General features: G+C 41.5%; 1 protein-coding gene across 1 annotated transcript in view; it reads left to right on the top strand.

Moving 5' to 3' along the window:
- Positions 1 to 10,887: 10,887 nt before the first annotated feature.
- The window catches only part of LOC124620159 (cilia- and flagella-associated protein 52-like), a 124,204-nt gene continuing 112,617 nt past the window's right edge, over positions 10,888 to 22,474 (top strand). The window contains exons 1-3 of the mRNA XM_047146829.1: positions 10,888 to 10,948; positions 20,027 to 20,226; positions 20,309 to 20,486. Coding sequence (XP_047002785.1) covers positions 10,888 to 10,948; positions 20,027 to 20,226; positions 20,309 to 20,486 — 439 coding nt within the window. The remainder of the gene's footprint in view (positions 10,949 to 20,026; positions 20,227 to 20,308; positions 20,487 to 22,474) is intronic.

Raw genomic sequence — 22,474 nt, 5'->3', positions numbered from 1 at the left:
GGCACCACAGTGACAAAACAGACTGTTACAAATTGGTTACTTCAAGGATATCTCCAAGCCATACGCCCTGTAACGTGCGTTTCACTAACCCCAAACCACCGCCATTTTCGACTTCAGTGGTGTCAACCGAGAGCTCGCTGAAGGGCAGGGTGGAGATCTGTTGTGTTTTTTTATGAAAGCTGGTCCTGCATCGGTGCCAGTGATGGTCTTGTGTTGGTAGAAGGAGGCCAGTTGAGGACTTACAACCATTGCGCTAGACAGGCAGGACCTACACCTGCAGTTATGGTCTATTGTGCTATTTCCTATGACAACAGGAGCGCTCTCATGGTTGTCCAAGCACACTGACTACAAAACTGTAACTCAGTCTTGTGATTCGATCTCTTGTGCTATCATTGTGAACAGCGTTCCAGTGGGTGTTTTCTAACAGGATAACGCTGGACCTCATATCGCTGTTGTAAACCAACATCTTCTATAGTGTGTCGAAATGTTACCTTGGCCTGCTCGATCACCAAATCTGTCTCCAATTGAGCACATATGGGAAATCATCGGACAACAACTAGAGCGTCATCCAAAAATAGCGTCAACCGTCCCAGTACTACCCGACCAAGTGCAACAGGGGTGGAACTCCATCCCACAAACTGACATCTAGCGCCTCTACATGCACTGTTGCATGCACGTTTGCAGGCTCGCATTCAACATTTTGACTGTTACATCAGTTATTAATGTACCAGCAATGGATAATCTCCTGCTTACATTAACCTGTGGTCTTGCAATGTTAATCACTTAAATATGTTAGCCACACAAATGTATTCCCGAAATTTCATTACTCTACATTTTTTTGTGCAGCGATTTTTTTTTTTTTTTTTTTTTTTTTTTTTTTTTTTTTTTTTTTTTTTTTTTTTTTTTTTGCTTGTGCATTTATGTTACTGGACTTGCGCAAGACATGGATAATAATGGGATTAAAGCACTCAAGAAAAAAAGTTTAGTTTGAGGGGACGAAAAGTTGACGATCCAAATGGAAGTGAGGTGGTTTCTGCCTCACTTCCGACTGCGCAGGGAGCAGTTGCGGCCTTAATTGGTTTGCCCTTTTCGCTGCTACTTCCGTGAGAGGGGGCCGTTATACGCGGCACGCCCTTCTCCCCCGTCATTACATTAGCGTAACGGCGGGGTGTGTCCGCATGGCCACCCTCGCATGAGTCAACGCTCGGATGGCGCCATCGGGCGGAGCGGATTGTTGCGTTCTGAGCGGCGTGGGCAGTGAAGATGTCTGCGAAGGGCTCTTCGTGCGGGACAGAATGTGCACAGCCTCTATAGTCCGTACACATACCGGGTTGAATTCTCGTTTATTACTGTTACGTAACAGGTAAAAAATCTGAGAAAATAAAGCTGAAACTGCGTTGTTACAGAGTGTGATACGAGGCGTCTTTTTTTAAGTAAGTACCGTTTTGAAATGTGAAAAAGACGTGCAGAGATATCTAAATAATTTTATTTTTACATGAAAGCTTGTACCTTAATCTACGCACTGACGCCATTACAGTCTGATTCTTCCTTGTTTACGTTGTGTACTGAGTGTTTAGGATGCCTTCGATAATCGTGAGTCCCGCCGACTGTGAAGTACGGGCTGCTATAAAATTTCTTAGTGCTAAATGCCTAAAAGCGACAGATATTCATCGTGATATCTGTGTAGTTTGCGGAAAAAACATCGTGAGTGATGGAATGGTGAGAAAGTGGGTGAGAGCATTTAAAGATGGCCGCAGAAATGTGCATGATGGACAATGGAGTGGGCGTCCTTCGGTCGTTAATGAAAGTTTGGTACAGGAAGTGGACAATAAGGTGAGAGAAAACAGACGCTTTACGATTTACTCCTTGCAGATGGCTTTCCTAATGTTTCTCGTAGTGTTTTGTATGGCATTGTGACCGAGCACTTGAATTACCGAAAATTGAGCGCACGTTGGGTACCGAAAATGTTGAAAGATGTGCACAAAACCAAACGTTTAGACAGTGCATTTACTTTACTTGAGCGGCACCACAACGACGGTGACGATTTCTTAAGCCAAATTGTTACGGGCTATGTAACATGGGTGGCCTACGTCACACCAGAATCAAAGCAACAGTCCATGGAAGTTGAGCAAGGGCATCGTTTTGCTGCAAGACAATGCCCGTCCGTATGTGACGAATCAGACTAAAGATCTCATCACATCTTTTCTATGGGAAACTCTAGATCATCCTCCGTACAGCCCCGATCTTGCGCCCAGTGACTACCATCTGTTCCTGCACTTGAAGAAACACCTGGGCGATCAGCGTCTTCAAGACGATGATGAAGTCAAAACAGTGGTGATGTAGTGGTTAACAAGTTAGGCGGCAGACTTCTATGAGGAGGGTATTCAAAAACTGTTACAACGTTATGACAAGTTCCTCAATATTGACTGAAATTATGTAGAAAAGTAGATTAAGGTACAGGCTTTCATGTAAAAATAAAATTATTGAGATATCTTAGCACGTCTTCTTTTAATTTCAGAACGGTACTTACTTAAAAAAAACACGCCTCGTATATCCCCCTTTAACGTGACACTAACTGTAAGTCCTTTGACTGTAAAATATATGCGAGTTAAATTTCTGACAAAGGAGGGACACATCACATAGCAGACAACAAAAGAAAATTATTTCGCTGCTAAATTCAGTGATATGGTGCAAGTTTATTCTTTAGTGTCGTAAGATAACTTTTCTAGTCGGAACCTTGAGATAATAATAGCTGGAAAATAATAGTTCGAAAATAATAAGCTTCGTGGCACCGGACCGTGCAGTTGTTACAGTTCATGAAAACATGTATGAAAATAATAATGATAATCGGCCTTCGCTAAAAAATTATAAACTACAGGCTCGAATGATGAACGTTGTCGTTTGGGAACGATATTATTCTAATCATAAACGGAGAAGTATTAAATACAGTTTTCCTGTTTTCTGCAAATACCGACTCCAAGGAGGGAAATAAAACTGCACATTGTTGTATATGTAATTTTTGTTTAAACATATACTATGGGAGAAACATTTTATCTAACGTTTTAAATTCCTGCAATCGTAATCAATACTGACTGTGAAAGGGAAGAAAACAGCATATTTTCACAGCAGAGCACAACACAGGATTTTCTATCTCACAGAACGTTTCAACACATAACCTGTTCACCATTAACTATGTTTACAAGCGCTCCCAAAATCTTACTTTTGTCGATACCGCGTAAGGATTGGTCGTGTAATCTCTGCAAAATCGATCCTGGAATTCCGTTCTAGCTGTCGGATTTCCATTTCCACAATCGATTTCCGCTTCCATGTAAACGCACACGGCACAACCTTTTTTGAAACGTGCTAGAACAGTCCGATTACGTCTTTTTTTTTCAAAATTTCTCACTGATGTGGACGGAGTGACTTATTGCACAATGAAGGAGAAGCAGAAAGTCTAAGCATGAAGCTGCCTAAGTCTAATATTTAAGTGAAGAGATAGTGCGATTGTGCTGATTAAATCATAAACTAAAGTAGTTGTTCTTCAGACACGATACTTGGCTCGGCTAACATATCCGCTTCAGTCCTTAACCTTTGAACATGACAGCAAGAAGTGGAAACGCTCCATCGGCTGTTAGATCATTGTAACTGCCTTCACTGGCGCTTCAAATTTTGGATGGAAATCGAAAACAATGGTAAGTTACCTTTTTTGAATGGCTTGGCGCATAAAAAAGAACGTGGGACTTTGGGACATAGCGTATGCCGTAAACCTACGCGTATAGACCACTACCTACCTCCATGCTAGTATTTGTCACCCATACAACCCACGAGAGTTTTACGTATGCTGGTCAGGAGAGCTTATGCTATTTCGGATTCTGATAATTTGATGCAGGAAATGGTGTATATTAAGGTTGTTTTCAGACAAAACGGATATACTGATCGTTGTTTTCAATTTGGACCACCATGAGAACCAACAATGGACACTTGTAAATCAGTTGCTTTTTTACCCTTTGCGTGGAGTATTTCTTCGAACATGTCAAGAAACCTTAGTAAATACAATATTAAAATCGTCCCTTAGTCTTTGGCCAAAACTAGAGCCCCTCTTTAACCTCTTAAACATGATTTGAAATTGAGGAATTCTGGCGTACATAAAATTCCCCGTCATTGCGAAAAGGCTTATTTTAGACTGTTCGTGCGGTTCATGGCCGACATGTGGAACATCAACGTGACACACGTTTGCGCCAGCCTGAAAAACCTGCTGTCGCTGAACATCGTGTTAATGAAGGGCACAATGTGTCGTTTAAGGAAACGCATATTACTGCTCCGGCTTCCCGTTACTGGGATTGTGTACTTAGGGATCCACTGAAAAAGGTTATTTGAATACATTATTAACAACGATAAAGGTTTTCCTTTAAGCCAGATGAGGCAGCCTATGTTCGCAGATACAAAATAACAGTGGTCTGGGTTTCGACTGGTTGCATCTTAATTTGCGATTCATCGCTTTTATTCTACCGCCACCGAGCTGGAATTCATCGCTTCGCCGCCCTTTCGCTTCTCGTGCACGCGCAGCGCTCTGTTCCCGGGGTGTAAAAGAAACCGCTGTATCTTCTATGTTACCTCAGTTCCGACGAGACTGTGCATCTGCAATCTCACCTGAAGATAACGGCCAGCTGGAAAAGATCGTGGCGTCAGGACGATTAAATCCAGCCGCATACCCGTGAAGAGCATAGACGTAGTGCTTGATTAAAAATATATACACTATAAGAAATCTGAATGTTTATTGGGATATAACGTAAAAATTTGAAGTAAATTGTTCAAGAACTTTCTGAGAGTTTTGCTAACAATATTTCCCAATCTTTATATTATATACATTTATGTACTCCATGCTTTAAGAAATATGTAGCCTACGTCTGTACGAATGTTAAATAGAGCATCGAGTAAATATATGAAGTAAATCGGTCAAGTATTTTCAAGATTTCTGGTAACAACGTTTATCCTTTCTATAGTAAATATATACTTACAAATCATACACATTAAAAAATATATACCCTATGTCCACGCGATTGTTCATTTGCGTATCAGTTAAGAATCACATTGTGATACGAGTCTGTACCTGCTCCTGGGTATGCCTTACAATCCAATCTAACTGAAATCTTCCCATACCTCCCGGCCTTTTCCTGGTATACCTCGTCCTCTTGTTATTCTTGAACACAGTATTCGTTGTTACTAGCTGAAATTTACGGCAGAACTCAATTACTTTTTCTCCTCTGTCATTCCCAGTACGAAGCACGTATTCTCCCGTATCCCCTTCTTCAACTCCTTCCCCTACCACCGCATTTCAATTCTCCACGGCTACTGGATTTTCATCTCCCTTTGCGTACAGAAGTACCCATTCAGTACCCTCATATACACTACTGGGCATTAAAACTGCTACACCACGAAGATGTGCTACAGACGCGAAATTTAACCGATAGGAAGAAGATGCTGAGATATGCAAATGATTAGCTTTTCAGAGCATTCACACAAGGTTGGCGCCGGTGGTGACACCTTTCAACGTGCTGACATGAGGAAAGTTTCCAACCGATTTCTCATACACAAACAGCAGTTGACCGGCGTTGCCTGGTGAAATGTTGTTGTGATGCCTCGTGTAAGGAGGAGAAATGCGTACCATCACGTTTCCGACTTTGATAAAGGTCAGATTGTAGCCTATCGTGATTGCGGTTTATCGTATCGCGACATTGCTGCTCGCGTTGGTCGAGATCCAATGACTGTTAGCAGAATATGGAATCGGTGGGTTCAGGAGAGTAATACGGAACGCCGTGCTGGATCCCAACGACCTCGTATCACTAGCAGTCGAGATGACAGGCATGGCTGTAACGGATCGTGCAGCCACGTCTCGATCCCTGAGTCAACAGATGGGGACGTTTGCAATACAACAACCATCTGCACGAACAGTTCGACGACGTTTGCAGCAGCATGGACTATCAGCTCAGAGACCATGACTGTGGATACCTTTGACGCTGCATCACAGACAGGAGCGCCTGCGATGATGTATTCAACGACGAACTTGGGTGCACGAATGGCAAAACGTCTTTTTTTCTGTTTACAGCATCACGATGGTCGCATCCGTGTTTGGCGACATCGCGGTGAACGCACATTGGAAGCGTGTATTCGCCATCGCCATACTGGCGTATCACCCGGTATGATGGTATGGGTGCCATTGGTTACACGTGTCGGTCACCTCTTGTTCGCATTGACGCCACTTTGAACAGTGGACGTTACATTTCATATGTGTTATGACCCGTGGCTCTACCCTTCATTCGATCCCTGCAATACCCTACATTTCAGCAGGATAATGCACGACCGCATGTTTCAGGTCCTGTACGGGCCTTTTTGGATACAGAATATCTTCGACTGCTGTCCTGGCCAGCACATTCCCAGATCTCTCACCAATTGAAAACGTCTGGTCAATGGTGGCCGAGCAAGTGGCTCGTCACAACACGCCAGTCACTACTTTTGACAAACTGTGGTATCGTGTTGAAGCTGCACGGGCAGCTGTACCTGTAAACGCCATCCAAGCTCTGTTTCACTCAATGCCTAGGCGTATCAAGGCCGTTATTACCGCCAGAGGTGTTTGTTCTGGGTACTGATTTCTTAGGATCTATACACCCAAATAGCGTGAAAATGTAATCACATGTCAGTTCTAGTATATTTGTCCAATGAATACCCGTTTATCATCTGCATTTCTTCTTATTGTAGCAATTTTAATGGCCAGTAGTGCATTACTGGATATTAATATGGAGTGTGCCCATCCTTCGCCTTCTTGACGGCTTGAACTCTGCTACGGACACTTTCAGTGAGTTGTTTAAATGTTGAATGTATGTGGAAGAATGGCAGCCCATACATCCTCAACAGCTGAAGCCCGAGAAAATGGTGATGGACGCTGGTGTCTGCAACGAAGTTGACTTTTTGACAGATTCCAGAGGTGTTCCGTGGGTTCATAATGGGACTCTGAGCTGGCTAATCCATATCAGGAATGTTGCTGTCCACAAACCATTGCCTCACAGAGGCTGCTTCAAGTCAGTGTGCATTGTCATTGTGATACAAACAATCAGCGCTGTTTTTCTGTGGGAACGCTGGGGGATGCGTACCCCTAAACTTTTTCGTCAACAAAGTAATTTTTTTACAAAGTTGAGAACTTGGAAGGGTGCCAAAGATTTATTTCACAGACGTAAATTTTTTATTTCATTTTTTCGTGTTGGTAATTGCAATACGAACGATACCAGTGTAGGTTTTGGTGGGAAAAGTGATGTCATTGACTGTTTGAAGCATTTCGAAGCTGCTGCAATCGTTCTCCACAACTGAATCGCTGGCAGCCAGTTCGACAAGCATGTAGTGCCCTCGCCCGCTAATAGTGGGCGATGGTAGTGCTAAACGGATATGCGTACGCTCAAACGCTGAGCTACCGATAGATGTCTCCACGGTCCCGCTACTATGATCCTTCGCGATTCATTGCCATCTTTGTTCTGTTGTTCTTTATTCGTTTGAGTTTGCTGTTCCGTTCTTGTCGGTTGTGCGAAGGTTTACAGTGTGTCCTGTCTTTCGTTGCAACTTGTAAGTTAAGTTGGAGGTGAGAGATGAGCAGAAAACTAACAAACTATTTTACTTGTTCTCCTGCATCCAACATGTTGATGACGCCACATGGCTAAACGCAGACGTGTGGTATCCCATGCTTAAGTTATAAGTAATTTTCGCTGCATTATAACCAATGTCGGAGTACCCTCAAACTTTTTTTTAGAAAAAAATCACTGCAAGCTACCATCGTATTCAAGCGGTTCCTCTGCTGTCCACAGTACACAATGCTATAAAACGTGCTCATGTACTTGCACATTAAGTGTTTTCTCAAGTACAATAAGAGGACAGTACGCCAATCACAAGAAAAAACACTGCAAACTGTAACAACACTTCTTCCGTACTTCACTATTGGCACTATGTATGATGGGACGTAGCATTCTCCACGCATCTGCCATACCCAAACCATTCCATCAAACTGACACAGAATGCAGCCTAATTCGCTTCCAGTCATCCACTGTCTGGTGGCGTCGCTTAGCATTGGTTACAAAAATGTGTGCCTTATGAGGAGCTGCTATACCATTGTACCCGATCCTTTTTTGCTCCCCACGCACAGTCATTGTGGTAGCTGGACTACTGGTAGCATTTTTGAACTTGCGAGTGATTCCTTCCGCTGATATCATGCTACGTTTTCAACCGCCCTGCACAATGCTCGAAGGTCCCTATTCGTCAGTGCCTGAGGTCCACCAGGTCTTAAATTGGCTGTGGTTGTTCCATTTGACAATCACACCACCAGTAGTCGACTTGGACAGCTTCAGAAGGGTTGAAATATCCCTGATGGATTTGTTGCTCAGGTGACGTCCAGTGACTAGTCCAAGATCGGAGTCACTGAGCCACATGGAGAGACCCATTCTGCTGTTAGTGTTTCTGTACTGGCTACACAATAATCTCAACCTCCATTTACGCCGGCGGGTCCGCCAGTCATGACTTCTAGTAGCCAATTCGACATTGTACTGGGGTGTCCGGATACTTTTCTTCAGATTGTGTATATTTGGATGTAGATGTAGGTCACTGAACAAAATGTAGACACTGAAATAACTGTTGTAATACTTATATTTGGCGTTGTCACCGTGTAATATTGCAAGACCTTTAAAATTAAAGAAAGCAAAAGTGCTTCTTTGAAATACGGTGATTCTGCACTGTTTGCATGAACCAACTCGATTTGGCATTGATGGCAGTGAAATACATTGCACCAGTGGTGGTAGAGTTAGGGCCGGAGGCTACGTTGTTGTTGGTGTTTATATCTAAGTGGTATTAAAGAATGTGCTTTTGATGGTTGCACGGAGCTTCCAAGAAATTATATCCGAACGTTATTGTCGCATTCAAGATGCTCTTATTCCACTCATCAATGAAAGGTTGTTAAAAATTAAAAACGAAAATTTAAAAGAAATTAAAAAAGAATTTAAAATTACCTCCGAACTACTGTTTTGCAAACTGAGACAAACTGTAAACAGAACTGTGATGACACAATGTATGACTTACCGAAAAGAAGTCTCAGCAAAATGCTTGCTAATTGTAACACTGACACTGTACGTTGATGTTTGTATTCTTGATTTCTCGTTAAATTAAATCTACTTCTTTTCTTTCTGTGAATAAAAAGCATCGCTGTGATTTGTCTCATTGCTATTGTAAGGAGACATTGGGGATTCCCTTTACTTCGTTAAGTGTCCCCTTTCCAATCCATAACGCGACACCACGTAAATTGAGCTTGTTTCTTCCTTCACTGTGCCGAATTGTCTTTGGATTATAAAATCTTAAACGTGGCTGTAAGTTCAGCAACTGCACGACGACATTTACATTACACTTCCTACTCGTAAAACTTATGTTTGCTAGAGACTTAAGAACAGCTGATGTTGTTAGGAACTGCTATTAAAGTACACAATCTGGTGCACAAGACTTAACCGTGATGGTATCAGTAAAACATGGCTCATTAATGTCGGGTTACATAGACGTGTATCAAAAGAACCTGTCTGTTGCAAAAGCTCGGCGTTCTTGTTGCAAGCTAAAAATAATTTAAAAAGGATGTTTACAATTTACATTGAGACAGCATCGTTTATCTGGTTTGGGTAATCTGTCAATGGAAAATGAAAGACAAGAAACTTTTTTTTTTTTTAATATAAAGAGACAGTTTTGCAGTCACAGCAATAAGGAAAACTCATGTAAGTACCTAATACAAAATTTCAGGTGACTAAGTCCGCACGTTTCAATATCAGATATATTGTAACATGGATATTTGTGACACAGTCATACGTATATTTTAATTTATTTAAAAAAAATGGCTCTGAGCACTATCAGAATTAACATCTGAAGTCATCAGTCCCCTAGAACTTAGAACTACTTAAACCTAACTAAACTAAGGACGTCACACATATCCATGCCCGAGGCAGGATTCGAACCTGCGCCCGTAGCAGTAGCGCGGTTCCGGACTGAAGCGCCTAGAACCGCTCGGTCACCGCGGCCGGCTTTTAATTTCTGTTTCGTCTTACAATAGATTATATATTATTTCACTCTTATGTGATACTATTCTGTGTTGTAATTAATTAATTTTTAGTGTTATCATCATGCAAATGAGAATGTTGTCTCACTACGTAAATACAGACTTTTATAAAAAAAACTGTTTGTTTTTGTGTTCATATTAATTTTTGGATAGTGCTCATCATTTGTTAAGAGCAAAGGTGTGTGAGCGAATGGCTGTTGAAATATTGATATATCAAAGAAAATATCGTTAAGATTATATTTCTCTTAACTAAAGTATTGAAAGATAATGTAGACTGGTTTTTGGAAAAAGTTTAGTTATTTCGTGATGCAACTGCTTTCACAACATTTTACAAAAGGTGGATTACGACATGAAGAGTGTGCCCTGTACCGTACTCCAAAAGAACGTTTTACTTGGTCGCTATATGTAAATTGCTGCATAGATGGCAGATCTTACGCCGCACTTAAAATGACGGGGGCTGTTTCTCGGTTCCCTTTTCCACGTCTGCATATTTCTTTGACACAGAACCCATTCTCAAACGACAAGCCATTAAAACGTGCATGTGCCGAATGTGGTGCATTTCCCGTCCTCTGATTTTGCTAAAGCGTGCTCCCTCGTGACTGCGTCAGTCTAACTGCTGGCACACCTGCCTCTGACTACAGCCACCTCTTATTTGTAGCCATGGCGACGGTGGAACGGGGACTACTTTGCAGCAACAGTCGCCGCGTTCGCTTCGTTCACTGCAGTCAGAGCTTGCTGTCTCCTGAAAACTTTACACAGATATGTCGGAAACAGAAACTGAAGTTAATGAATTGGTCGCCGAATCGATAATTGGGTTTAATGGTAAGTTATTACAATACTCCACGCAAGTAGTAGTAAACTGAAAACAGATCTCTGTTGCTACAGGTGTAGCTATTTTCTTTGAAAGATATTAATGTGTTCATGTAAACGTTGAGCGTACAGCATAAGTTAAACAACAGTAAATTAATTTAACTTAGGAAGCAACAGTTGTTTTGTTTAAATACCCGCAATGATTATAGTATGACAATAATAATAATAATAATAATAGTATGTGGCCACAGATACACTTTTTGTATTATTACTGTAATAATTTGACTAGATTCTGGTTACAGTAGATTAGTACACAAATTATCATAAGTTAGTGGAACAAGTATGAGGAAGTGTGTCCTTGTTTATCACCATTGTTTTAAGCACAAAGACGTTATTTTCAGCATTTTTGTATCATTGTTAACACTGTCGGGATCGTCATCTATTGCTATACATATTGGCGAAAAATAAAAGTATACGTAGACCTACATGAAAATAAGACGTTTCGAAATTCGCATTACACAGTATGTGGGGTCATAGCGGATACCAACTATAGTACGTCCTAAATATTTTCTATATTGTTCAGATCCCTAATGCTGAATTGGTAGACGTCTGAAAACTTCCAGTCGCTGTAGTTTGTGTTTGTCCGGTGGCAACCTGTAGTGGTCAAACTCACAAGGTTAGCAATAGCCATTGTTGAATGGCGCGTTTTTACTGTGCTGTGCTATGTTAGAACTTTCTGTTAGAATATCCATTGTGGTCGCTACCGTACCTAAAATTCCGCCTCGGGAAGTTCACAATCCACAACGCGGCCGTAGATGCTCTGTATGAAGGACCATGCAGTTTGCTAGATAGTAGCTGCAGTGTGCGAGAATGCGGGGTGTGCTCTCTCCGTTTATTCTCATACTGTGTTTGGTGAATCACACACTGTACTAAAGAAGAATGGAGAGCATTCAGGCCTACAAACAGTGGCGCGCTAAACCTGTCGGAGGCCGGGAAAGACGACCTTCGGTGCACATTTTCTAGAAAATGATTAATATAGATGCAATCGCTGAAAAAAATCAAATAGTTATAATATGTGTACTCTACGCTCTAGTAATCGTAATATACGTACTTGAAGGTGTAGGTGGGAAACTTACATTAGAAATCAGCAATTAGCACGAGAACCATCAGGTACACTGCAAAGAAACAATAAAGAATGCAACAAAAAATTATCTTTCATTTTATGCCTGGAAACAAAGCTTGTAAAAATATAATATCAGTTGCTTTGTTAATCTTAGTACGAGGTCCCAGTAATACCATAGTTATCATTGATATTACCAGTATTTAGCCCCTTTATTTTGCTGAAATTCTTTTGAAAATTGTCTTTCAGTTGATAAAATAGACTAATCGACTAGTCGTTCTCAATTCATTGTAGAGGAAGATATCTTTTTATACTTTCAGCTCAGAGAAACTCTCGCTTGATGCGACTTACACACAAATAGTCAGAAAGTATGTGATTTTATACAATGCATTTTAACCGTCAGCTGTTTGGTGTCCCATTAGTCATCTACCAGTTTTGGTTATCAACCATCAACCAAGATATAGGGTACAACAGATTAGTAAAAATACCCCATATGATTTTTAAAGCTTCCCATATCGAAATTATCCACAATTGTACAACCAATTTGTTTTAGAATATTGACAGTCATATTTTATATGAAACATACAGACATCTCAGGAGATGTCTCCTGTGATATCTGTTTATTTCACATAAAACGTGACTGTCAATATTCTAAGACAAACTGGTTGTACAATTATGGATATCTTCGGATGTGGGATGTTTTTAAGTAACCTGTTGCACCCTACATCCAGGATGACGGTTAATAACCGAAAGCGGTAGATGAATAGTGGGACAATAAACAGCTGACGGTTAAAATGCATATTATAAAATACGTTACAGCCGTTGAACCTCACCTTATGGATCCATTACAAAAAGTATTTGATTATCTGTGGTGTGCAGAGTGATGATTCATGAGGTCCCATTTAATCAGTACTCTGAAATCTGCTTTTTGTCACTTTTGCTAAACAGAAAAATCTTCCTACCTTTTTTAATATTTCCATTTTTGGCTGAAATCACCGATGCTGTAACAGCTTTATGATCACTGATTCCCTGTTCCGGGATAACTGTTTCAAATAGTTCGTGTCTGTTTGTCACCAGAAGGTCTAATATGTTATCGCCATTAGTCAGTCCTCTGTTTAACTGCTCAAGGTAGTTTTCAGATAATGCACTTAAAATTTTTTTCTGGACTCTTTGTCCCTGCCACCCATTATAAACATTTGAGTCTCCCAGTCTATATCTGCTAAATCAAAATTTCCACCCAAAACTATGACATGGTCGGGAAATCTAAGGTGTTCTGCCACAAGAGCTGCTGAGCCAGGGGGCCTATAGAGACATCCAATTACCATGTTTGAGTCTGCTTAAATTGTGACCTTCACCCAAATTACTTCACATTTCGGATCTCTGTCAATTTCCTTCGATACTATTGCACTTTTTATCGCTATAAACATGCCTCCCCCTTCACTGTCCAGACTGTCTCTGTGGTACACATTCCAATCTGAGTTTACAATTTCATTACTGTTTACATCTGGTTTCAGCCAACTTTCCGTCCCTAGTACTATGTGAGCATAGTGACTGTTTGTTAATGAGAGCAGTTCTGGGACCTTTCTATAGATGCTCCTGCAGTTTACTATTACCACATTAACATTGTCATTCCCTGTTGTGCTTTGCCTACTGCTACCTTGTCACATCTCAGGAGGCGTCTTGTCGGGACTAGGGAGGGAATCCTCTAACCTAAAAACCCCACATGCGCACTCCACACATATTCCGCTACCCTTGTAGCCACTTCCTGCGTGTGGTGCACACCTGACCTATTCAGGGGACCCTACATTTCTCCATCCGATAGCGGAGGTCGAGAAATTTACACCCCCGATCTCCGCAGAATCGTCTGAGCCTCTGGTTTAAGCCTTCCACTCAGCTTCAAACCAGAGGACCACGATCGGTCCTACTATAGAACACTATACATACTATAGGACACTATGTACACTACAAATGTTAGCACAGATTCCACCCTGCAAGCAAGGCTTTCTGCCTTCACAAACTCCACCAACTGCCTGTATGAATGATGACCTCTGGACCCAGACGGCAGCAGTCATTGGTGCCGACATGAGCAACCATTTGCAGTCGGGTGCACTCATTGCTCTCTATCGCCACTGGCAGGGCCTCCTGCACATCTCGGCTGAGACCCCCAGCAGACAGAGTGAACACTGGCCTTCTTCCCTGAACTTTCCACTATTTCCCTAAGGGGCTCCATCACCTGCTTAACATTGGAACTCCCAATCACTAATAAACCACTCCCCTTGTCTGCCTGCTTGGACCTTGCTGAAGGAGTGGCCACATGTCCTCTCACAGGCAGAGCGGGCGATGCCACATGGCCAGCCTTCGCATTGACCCTGTGCCTCGTGCAATGCGAATGCCGTTGAACCCACCACTCCTCTTGGGGAGAGGGTGGCCCAACTGCGCCCGGTACCTGTGAAGATGTCTCAACAGCAGGGGCCATGGGTGAAACATGTAACACCTGGGGTGTACCATGTGACGCACCAGACTCCCCACTGCTGCTATGCTCTGAGGTAGCAGCCTGAAGACGTCTGACTGTGGCCATCAGCACGTTCAGCTGTTCGCGGACAGTGGCCAGCTCCTCCTGCGTTCATACACAGCAGCCACACATCGTATCCATTCTAAGAAATCAACAATTTACTGTAGAGAGTTAAGTAATCAATTTTTAACTAGACTGCTAATTCACTAAAGGCTGCTGATAGCTGACTAAACTGTGGTTACTAGACACTTCTTGTTGGAAACAATGAAAATAAGCACTAACTGTCTCTGGACTGTATTCAAAACAAACACGAAATCTATGGAACACCATTACCAGTACTCGAAAATTAAAGCTTCCTAAAAGCAAAAACACGTGGAAAAAGAAGTGACAAGTAAGAAAAACACAGTTAATACTTAAATTTACATAGCTTGCTGCACAGGAGATGTGAAGCAGATGGCAGTCCACTCCTGTGGTCTTTGTGAAGAACAAGGATAACTTATGACATTTCTGTGTCGAATACTGATGTGGTCTTTGTGAAGAACAAAGATAACTTATGACATTTCTGTGTCGAATACTGATGATTGAACAAAATCATGAAAAATGATGTCTATCTATTGCTGCCCATCATAATACCTGCTTGGAAGGAGCTAAATATTTTTCAACTGTGGACATGCAGACTGTAGTGTCACCGCCAGACACCACACTTGCTGGGTGGTAGCCTTTAAATCGGCCACGGTCCGTTAGTATACGTCGGACCCGCGTGTCGCCACTGTCAGTGATTGCAGACCGAGCGCCACCACACGGCAGGTCTAAAGAGTCGTCCTAGCACTCGCCGCAGCTGTACAGCCGACTTTGCTAGCGATGCTACACTGACAAATACGCTCTCATTTGCCGAGACGATAGTTACCATAGCCTTCAGCTACGTCATTTGCTACGACCTAGCAAGGCGCCATTACCAGTTTATATTCAGAGTGTAATAATGTCTAAACAAGAGCGATGTTCTCCAATTGTGGATTAAAGTTAAGTATTCCAAGAACTACGTTCTTTTCTTTATAGGATAATTACTTTACCTTGTTCCAGACCTCACGCCAATCTGCGTCTTGCCAAGTCACAACACAGACAGGCTACTAGCAAGTAACGGTTTATGAGGCTGACTGGGAAAATACTGCTTAATAACTCCTGATGGTCTCTTAAGCTTAAAATTATGGTATTTGGACTGTGTAATTCTGTTACCACCTTCAGTCATTTGAAGGACAACCTGGTTTGAGATCTTAAATGGATGGCATGTCTTTGCTACTTGGATTATGCTCATTTTTCTGAAGACATCTGAAAGACATATCTACAGCAACTGACAACAGTCCTGAAGTGTGCTCAGACTGCAGGCCTCGATCTGAAACCAAAAAAGTGTCTCTTCACTGCCAAAGAAACAAAAATCTAGGGGCACTTGGTATATGGTGATGGAGTCTGTCCTGAATCAGAGAAAGCAAGACCAGTCACAGATTTTCCTACTCTGTGGCATTTTCGTTATGTGGGAAGTTTTCTTAAAATGTGCTTGTACTCTGGTGATTCATAAAGTACTTCTGCACCAAGTCACATCTCTTGCAAGAACTTCAGCACAGAGACACCAAATTTTTTGGGAACAGCATGAAGGAAAGATATTTTCTTATCCTTAAGAAGGCGTATGGCCTTGCTGCAGTGGTAACACCAGTTCCCATCAGGTCACCGAAGTTTAGTGCTATCAGGCTGGGCTAGCACTTGGATGAGTGACCATCCGGTCTACCAAGCACTGTTGGCAAGCAAGATCCACTCAGCCCATGAGGCAAACTGAGGGGCTACTTGATTCGGAAGTAGCAGCTCCAGTCTTGTAAACTGACGTACGGCCTAGAGAGTGGTGTGCTGACCACACGCCCCTCCATATCCTCATCCAGTGACGACTGTGGGCTAAGGATGACATGGTGGCCAGTTGGTACCATTGGGCTTTCTGAGGCCTATTTGGATGGAGTTTAGTTTAGTAGTTTAGTTTAAGGAGGCATTAACATCTTTCCCAGTCGTAGCATTCGATGACAAGAACACTGGGAAAGAACTTAAGAACTTCACACCAAAGCTAGCAGTATGCGATAGGTGCAGTTGCATGGTAAATCAAGGGGGGGGGGGGGGGGGGGGGGGGATGCTGGAAAGGTGATAGCTTATGCTTCCAGGATACTCTACAAGCCTGAGATGAACCACTCCACAACTAAGGAAGCGTGTCTTGTAGTTGTTTGGGCCATCTAAATGTTCAATCCATATTTGGCAAATCATTCACTGTTTTGATGAACCACCATTATGTATGCCGGCTGATTAACCTGATGGATCTGTCAGCTCAACTGGCAAGATGGCCACTGAGGTATGAAGTCTCAGTGGTATACAAAGGTGGACACAAATACAAGGATGCTGACTGCCTCTCAAAGAATCCTTTAGTGGAATGCAGCATTGTGGATGAAATTTCAGTCATACTGCATTAAATGACATTGCTACTGAATAGAGGGAAGCTCCATTGAAGGTGAAACTATAGAAGCCTTGAAGGAGGCAAAAATGACCAAACGGGAATTTACATTAATAAACAGAATAATGTATAAGAGGAACTATGATCCAGTGTGGCAGAAAAGGTTGCTTGTCATCCCAGCTCATCTACAGCTAACTATTGTGAATAATTTCCATGACACTCCATCATCTGGTCACCTGGGATTTGTGAAGACTCTAGACAGAAGTGGGTGTCACAGCACAGATGTCTGCCAACCCATTAAGACACTATGCGATGCAATGTAAGAAAAAAATGATCTGCAAAATATGACGATACAATTACATAAATGAGGAGAATGCTGTTTCCATCAGCAGCTTCCATTACATCCAGGAAGTCATATTTTCTTCCTCTCCTTAGTCTTTCTCTTCTTTTGGTTTGCCTATTTTACTTCTGGATTCATTAACTGTGTTGGATTTGTTGTTGAGAGTACATAGTTCAGCCTGTACATATGCTCCTGTTCCTGGCTACAAGCTCACACAAACAACTTAAAACTATCCTGTATTAAATGTAGCTTGTAGGTTTTAATATTCCTTTACCACTATCAGTACTCTTAGTTTTCATAATACTATATTCCATGAGTGTTGGCTGTGAGATTGGAAATTGAAATATGTAGAAATGTAAATGCTTTTACTAGAAAAAGATTTTGGGGTGGGATCATGACCACCATGACCCTCACCTTTACTCCCCCCCCCCCCCCCCCCCCCCCCTCCCACCCCACAGTATTCTTCTAGACAAGGGAAGGAACTTCCCAGATATGTAAAATCTGTTATTGATAAACAGTCTAAAATTACATATAAGATTGCCTGTGCTGTCACTGCTGACTATAAATTACTGTTACATGTGGCGTGGTCATATCATGAAACTACCTTCAGTGCCATTGTGGATTTCTGCCAGCGGCATCTGGGAACTTTACCTTTTACTGGAGAACTACGAAACATTATTGGGAAAAAATTCAACAGGAACTGTACTTCTGTCACTCACCTGTGCTTTTTTGTCACTGGACAGCTTTGCATTGGTTGGGGCATGAATAATATGATTGTGTTTATGAGATCACAGGAGCTCCTATTAATTATAAAACATATGGGTGAGCCTGGAAGTTAGATGAATGGCAGTCTGACTGGAACACTGAAAGCACTGAAAGGCGGGTATGCAGCATATTTCCAAGCATTAAGGGCACCTAGCATTGTCCTTACTCAAGGTATGGTTCACCTGTATATGCAAAGACTCAAGGATTGTCTAGGTGCATACATACTGGTGTGGGCAATGTAGAACAGTGTAGCAACAACAGGTCTAAGAGAAGGTATAGTTGTAGTTAGTTGGCAAACCCTGAGTTCTTCCAAGGCTGCCAGTAATATATCAAGCAATATAAGAGGGAAGTTATTTACTTAGAACTTTAGTTAATTGCTTTTAATTTAGTATATTTTCAATATTCTGTTTTACTTCTACATAGATATTAACAATGGTCACTGTTAATATAATTTATAGCAGTATATATAGTAAACTGAAGAGCCAAAGAAACTGGTACACCTGCCTGATATCAAGTAGCCCCCATGAGCATGCAGAAGAGCCACAACACAATGTGACATGGACTCAACTAATGTCTGAAGTAGTGCTGGAGGGAACTGACACCATGAATCCTGCAGGGCTGCCCATAAATCCATGAGTATGATGGGGTGGAGATCTCTTCTGAACAGCATGCTGCAAGGCATCTCAGATATGCTCAATGTTCATGTCTGGGGAGTTTGGTGGCCAGAGGAAATGTTTAAAATCATATGAACATCCCTGAAGCCACTCTTTAGCAATTCTGGGCGTGAGGGGTGTCGCAATGTCCTGCAGGAACTGCCCAAGTCTGCCGAAATGCACAAAGGACATGAACGGATGCAGGAGATCAGACAGGATGCTTATGTATGTTTCACCTGTCAGAGCTATATCTATACATATCAGAGGCCCCATATCACTCCAACATCTCACACCCACACCATTACAGAGCCTCCACCAGCTTGTACAGTCACCTGCTGTCTTTCAGGGCCCTTGGATTCATGAGGTTATCTCTATACCCGTACACGTCCATCTGCTCGATACAATTTCAAATGAGATTCATTCGACCAGGGAACATGTTTTGTCATCAACAGTCCAGTGTGGGTGTTGATGGGCTCGGGCAAGATAGAGCTTTGCATCATGCAGTCATCAAGGGTACATGAGAGGACTTTCAGCTCTAAAGGCCCATATCTTTGATGTTTCATTGAATGGTTCATACACTGAGACTTGTTGATCGCCCAGTATTGAAATTTGCAGCACTCTGCAGAAGGGTTGCACTTCTGTCATATTGAACCATTTTCACCAGTCATTGTTGGTCGCATTTTTGCAGGATCTTTTTCCAGCCACAGAGGTGTCGGAGATTTGATGCTTTGCCAGATTCCTGAGATTCGTGGTATCCGCTTGAAATGGTCATATGGGAAAATCCCCACTTCATCACTATCTCATGGATGCTGTTTCCCATCGCTTGTGTGCCAACTATAAGACCACATTCAAACTCGCTAAAATCTTGATTACTGGCCATTGTACCAGTAGTAACCAATCTAACAACTGCACCAGACACTTGTCTTACATAGTAATTGCTGACCACAGTATCGTATTCTGCCTGTTTACATGTGTATTTGGATATGCATGCCTATACCAGTTTCTTTGACTCTTCAGTGTATAAAACATTGCATGTCAACATGAGTATTGAATATGTACAACCTGTTTAGATAACAAGTTCTTTGCAATAAATTGTAAGGAAAATTGAAAAGGCCCTGCCTCCTCTCCACCACCATCTTGTATCCATGCCTGTTGCAAAACACTTGCCTCTTCATGATGACTATATTACAAAACCTATGAGTATGATGCTGATTTCAGGCTCTGTGCGTAATGGCTTACAAGTACACCCAGATGGAGAGCACATTCTTTACCCCCTTGGCTGTAATGTAGTAGTGCAAAACTGGAAGACAAAAATACAGAGATTTCTGATAGGGCACACAGATGTTGTATGTGCAGTAGCAGTTTCAGCAGATGGGAAGTATGTGGCTTCAGCTCAAACAAACCACATTGGATTCAGGGTAAGAATGACAACATTACTAATTAATAAATGACATGTAAGCTAAATATGTGTAATTTTAATATATTCCTATGCACTTCCAGGCAACAGTTATTCTGTGGGAGTTTGATGACTTAAAGCTGTTTACCAAGCATGAGATACACAAAGTTTGTGTTGAATCTGTAGTCTTTTCTTCTGACAGCAATTACCTCATATCATTAGGAGGATTTGATGATGCCACTGTTGTAGTATGGGACATTAAGGAAAGCAAGGCATTATGTGGTAAGTCACTTTTCTCGCCTCTCACATTTCCTTAATGATTACTGAGCTATTGACCTGACTAAATCATGACAAAAAAACAAGAGCTAAAATGTATAATATTGGTTTGCATAAAACTCTGTAGGGGAATCAAAAGGGAGGAAAAATGTTTCTGTTACAAACACCAAGAGCTATCTCTCACTCACCCATTCTCCCTATTTTCAATGTTTTACGTCAGATTCTGATACATAAATTGTGACAACAAAGGAAAATAAATTAATTTAATCTACAACTTTGAAAGGTCTATATTTTTTGCTCACAATCAGTGCAAACAGTTTAAAATTAGCAGTGAAGAATGAAGGTCAGTCAGAGGAAACAAAAGAACAAACAGAGTGCAACAAAGAAAGTAGGAGATGTGGTATGGAAGAAAGAATATTACTCAAGGAAGGTAAAATAAAGTAAATTATAACAACATAAAAAAATTTCATATATGAAATTATGAAGTACCTACATCATACAAGGTGCATCCAGAAAGTATGTTTCCCTAACTTTTAAAACAAAAGACAACATAGGTGCATGGAAAACTTCATTAGCAACAGGTGTAGCAATGTTCAGCTATTTTTGGACATAGTCACCAAAACAGTTGAGAAACTTGTCATATCGTGGGATCAACTTTAGTATTTCTGTGTCGTAGAAGTCTGCTGCATGTGAATGGAACCAGTATGTGACAGTCACCTTCAGCTCGTTGTCAATGTTATAAGAGTGGCCAAAGGACAGGAATTTCTTGAGGTGCTCTCTTCATGAGACCACTGTAGAAATGTAGCATTGCTCTAAAGCCTTTTGTTTTGTGCTTGGGTGTCAGTTTTTTTGGCACCCACCTGGCACACAACTGCTTGAACAGCAATTTCTTAGTGACAATTTCATGCAACAAGGATCATGATATGTATGGAACATGGCTCCATAATTGTGAAGCAACAATTCTCTAGTGTGCACTGCAGCAACAAGTCAATGAGTGATCATTGATGAGGGACGGTCACCCACTGCACCCTTCATCAAGGACACCTTGACAGCCTTCAGAAAAAAGCCAACGCAGTGACACATAATCTGTTTTCTCATGATATTCTACCCATAGACCTGACAGAACTGGCAATGAATTTCAATGGCCACTATGTTTTGTGCATTAAGGAACTTTATCACTGGCTGAACCCCGCAGGATGTGGTACTGGGATCAGGTGGGACCTATCTGGCTAGCATTTGACTGTCACATCAGAGATCCATTGAGCATGTGCAGTTTTCCTTGCTAAATAGTCTACTTTGAAGGAAACAACATCAGAAAACTTAATTTCTGGATGCACCATATGCATAAGCTTGCTTGGAAGTATTTCTGATATTTTTTTATGCTGATAGCTACTGTGACTCTTATAATAAAGGCAGATGGTCATGAGCAGGTCTGAAACAATTTCACGAAATTTTAAATTAAACATTGTTTTCCTATAGTAAATACCCAATAAGTGGTTGTTGGACTCAGAATGTATGCCTTTTCTAATGTAACCCTCACTTTAGGGTAAAAAAAAAAAACATTTATAAATCCCAAAATTAGTATCATGTAAGAGCAGATTAAATTTTCCATTAGTTGACAAAACGCTCCTGATCAAAATTAATATAAATTTAAGAATGACTGCTTCTTTGTGTACATGTACTGCAAGTATAATATTAATTAGATTTCCAAATAAGTCTTCCAATGATGGAAACTACACTGTTATTTAAAAAAAGCTCTATATGGAAATGTTATACCAGATTGTGGTGTACTGAGATCAGGCCCAACTTTCTAGTTATAAGCTATGCTTCAATTGGAAAGTATTGCAGTCACTACCAGACACAAGTCCAGTCCAGTTCAGGTAAACAGCAGCAGAGGTCAATGTTCACTTCATAGAGGCAGTCAGATAACAGCAACTAAGAAGAAAAAACTGAGAGTGAGCCAATCATCTGGTGGCCTTATATTGAACCACTCC

Source organism: Schistocerca americana, chromosome 6 (assembly GCF_021461395.2).
Source record: "Schistocerca americana isolate TAMUIC-IGC-003095 chromosome 6, iqSchAmer2.1, whole genome shotgun sequence".
Lineage (NCBI taxonomy): Eukaryota > Metazoa > Arthropoda > Insecta > Orthoptera > Acrididae > Schistocerca > Schistocerca americana.
Note: the sequence above shows the minus strand (reverse complement) of the source record. Positions and strands in the feature narration are given on the sequence as shown.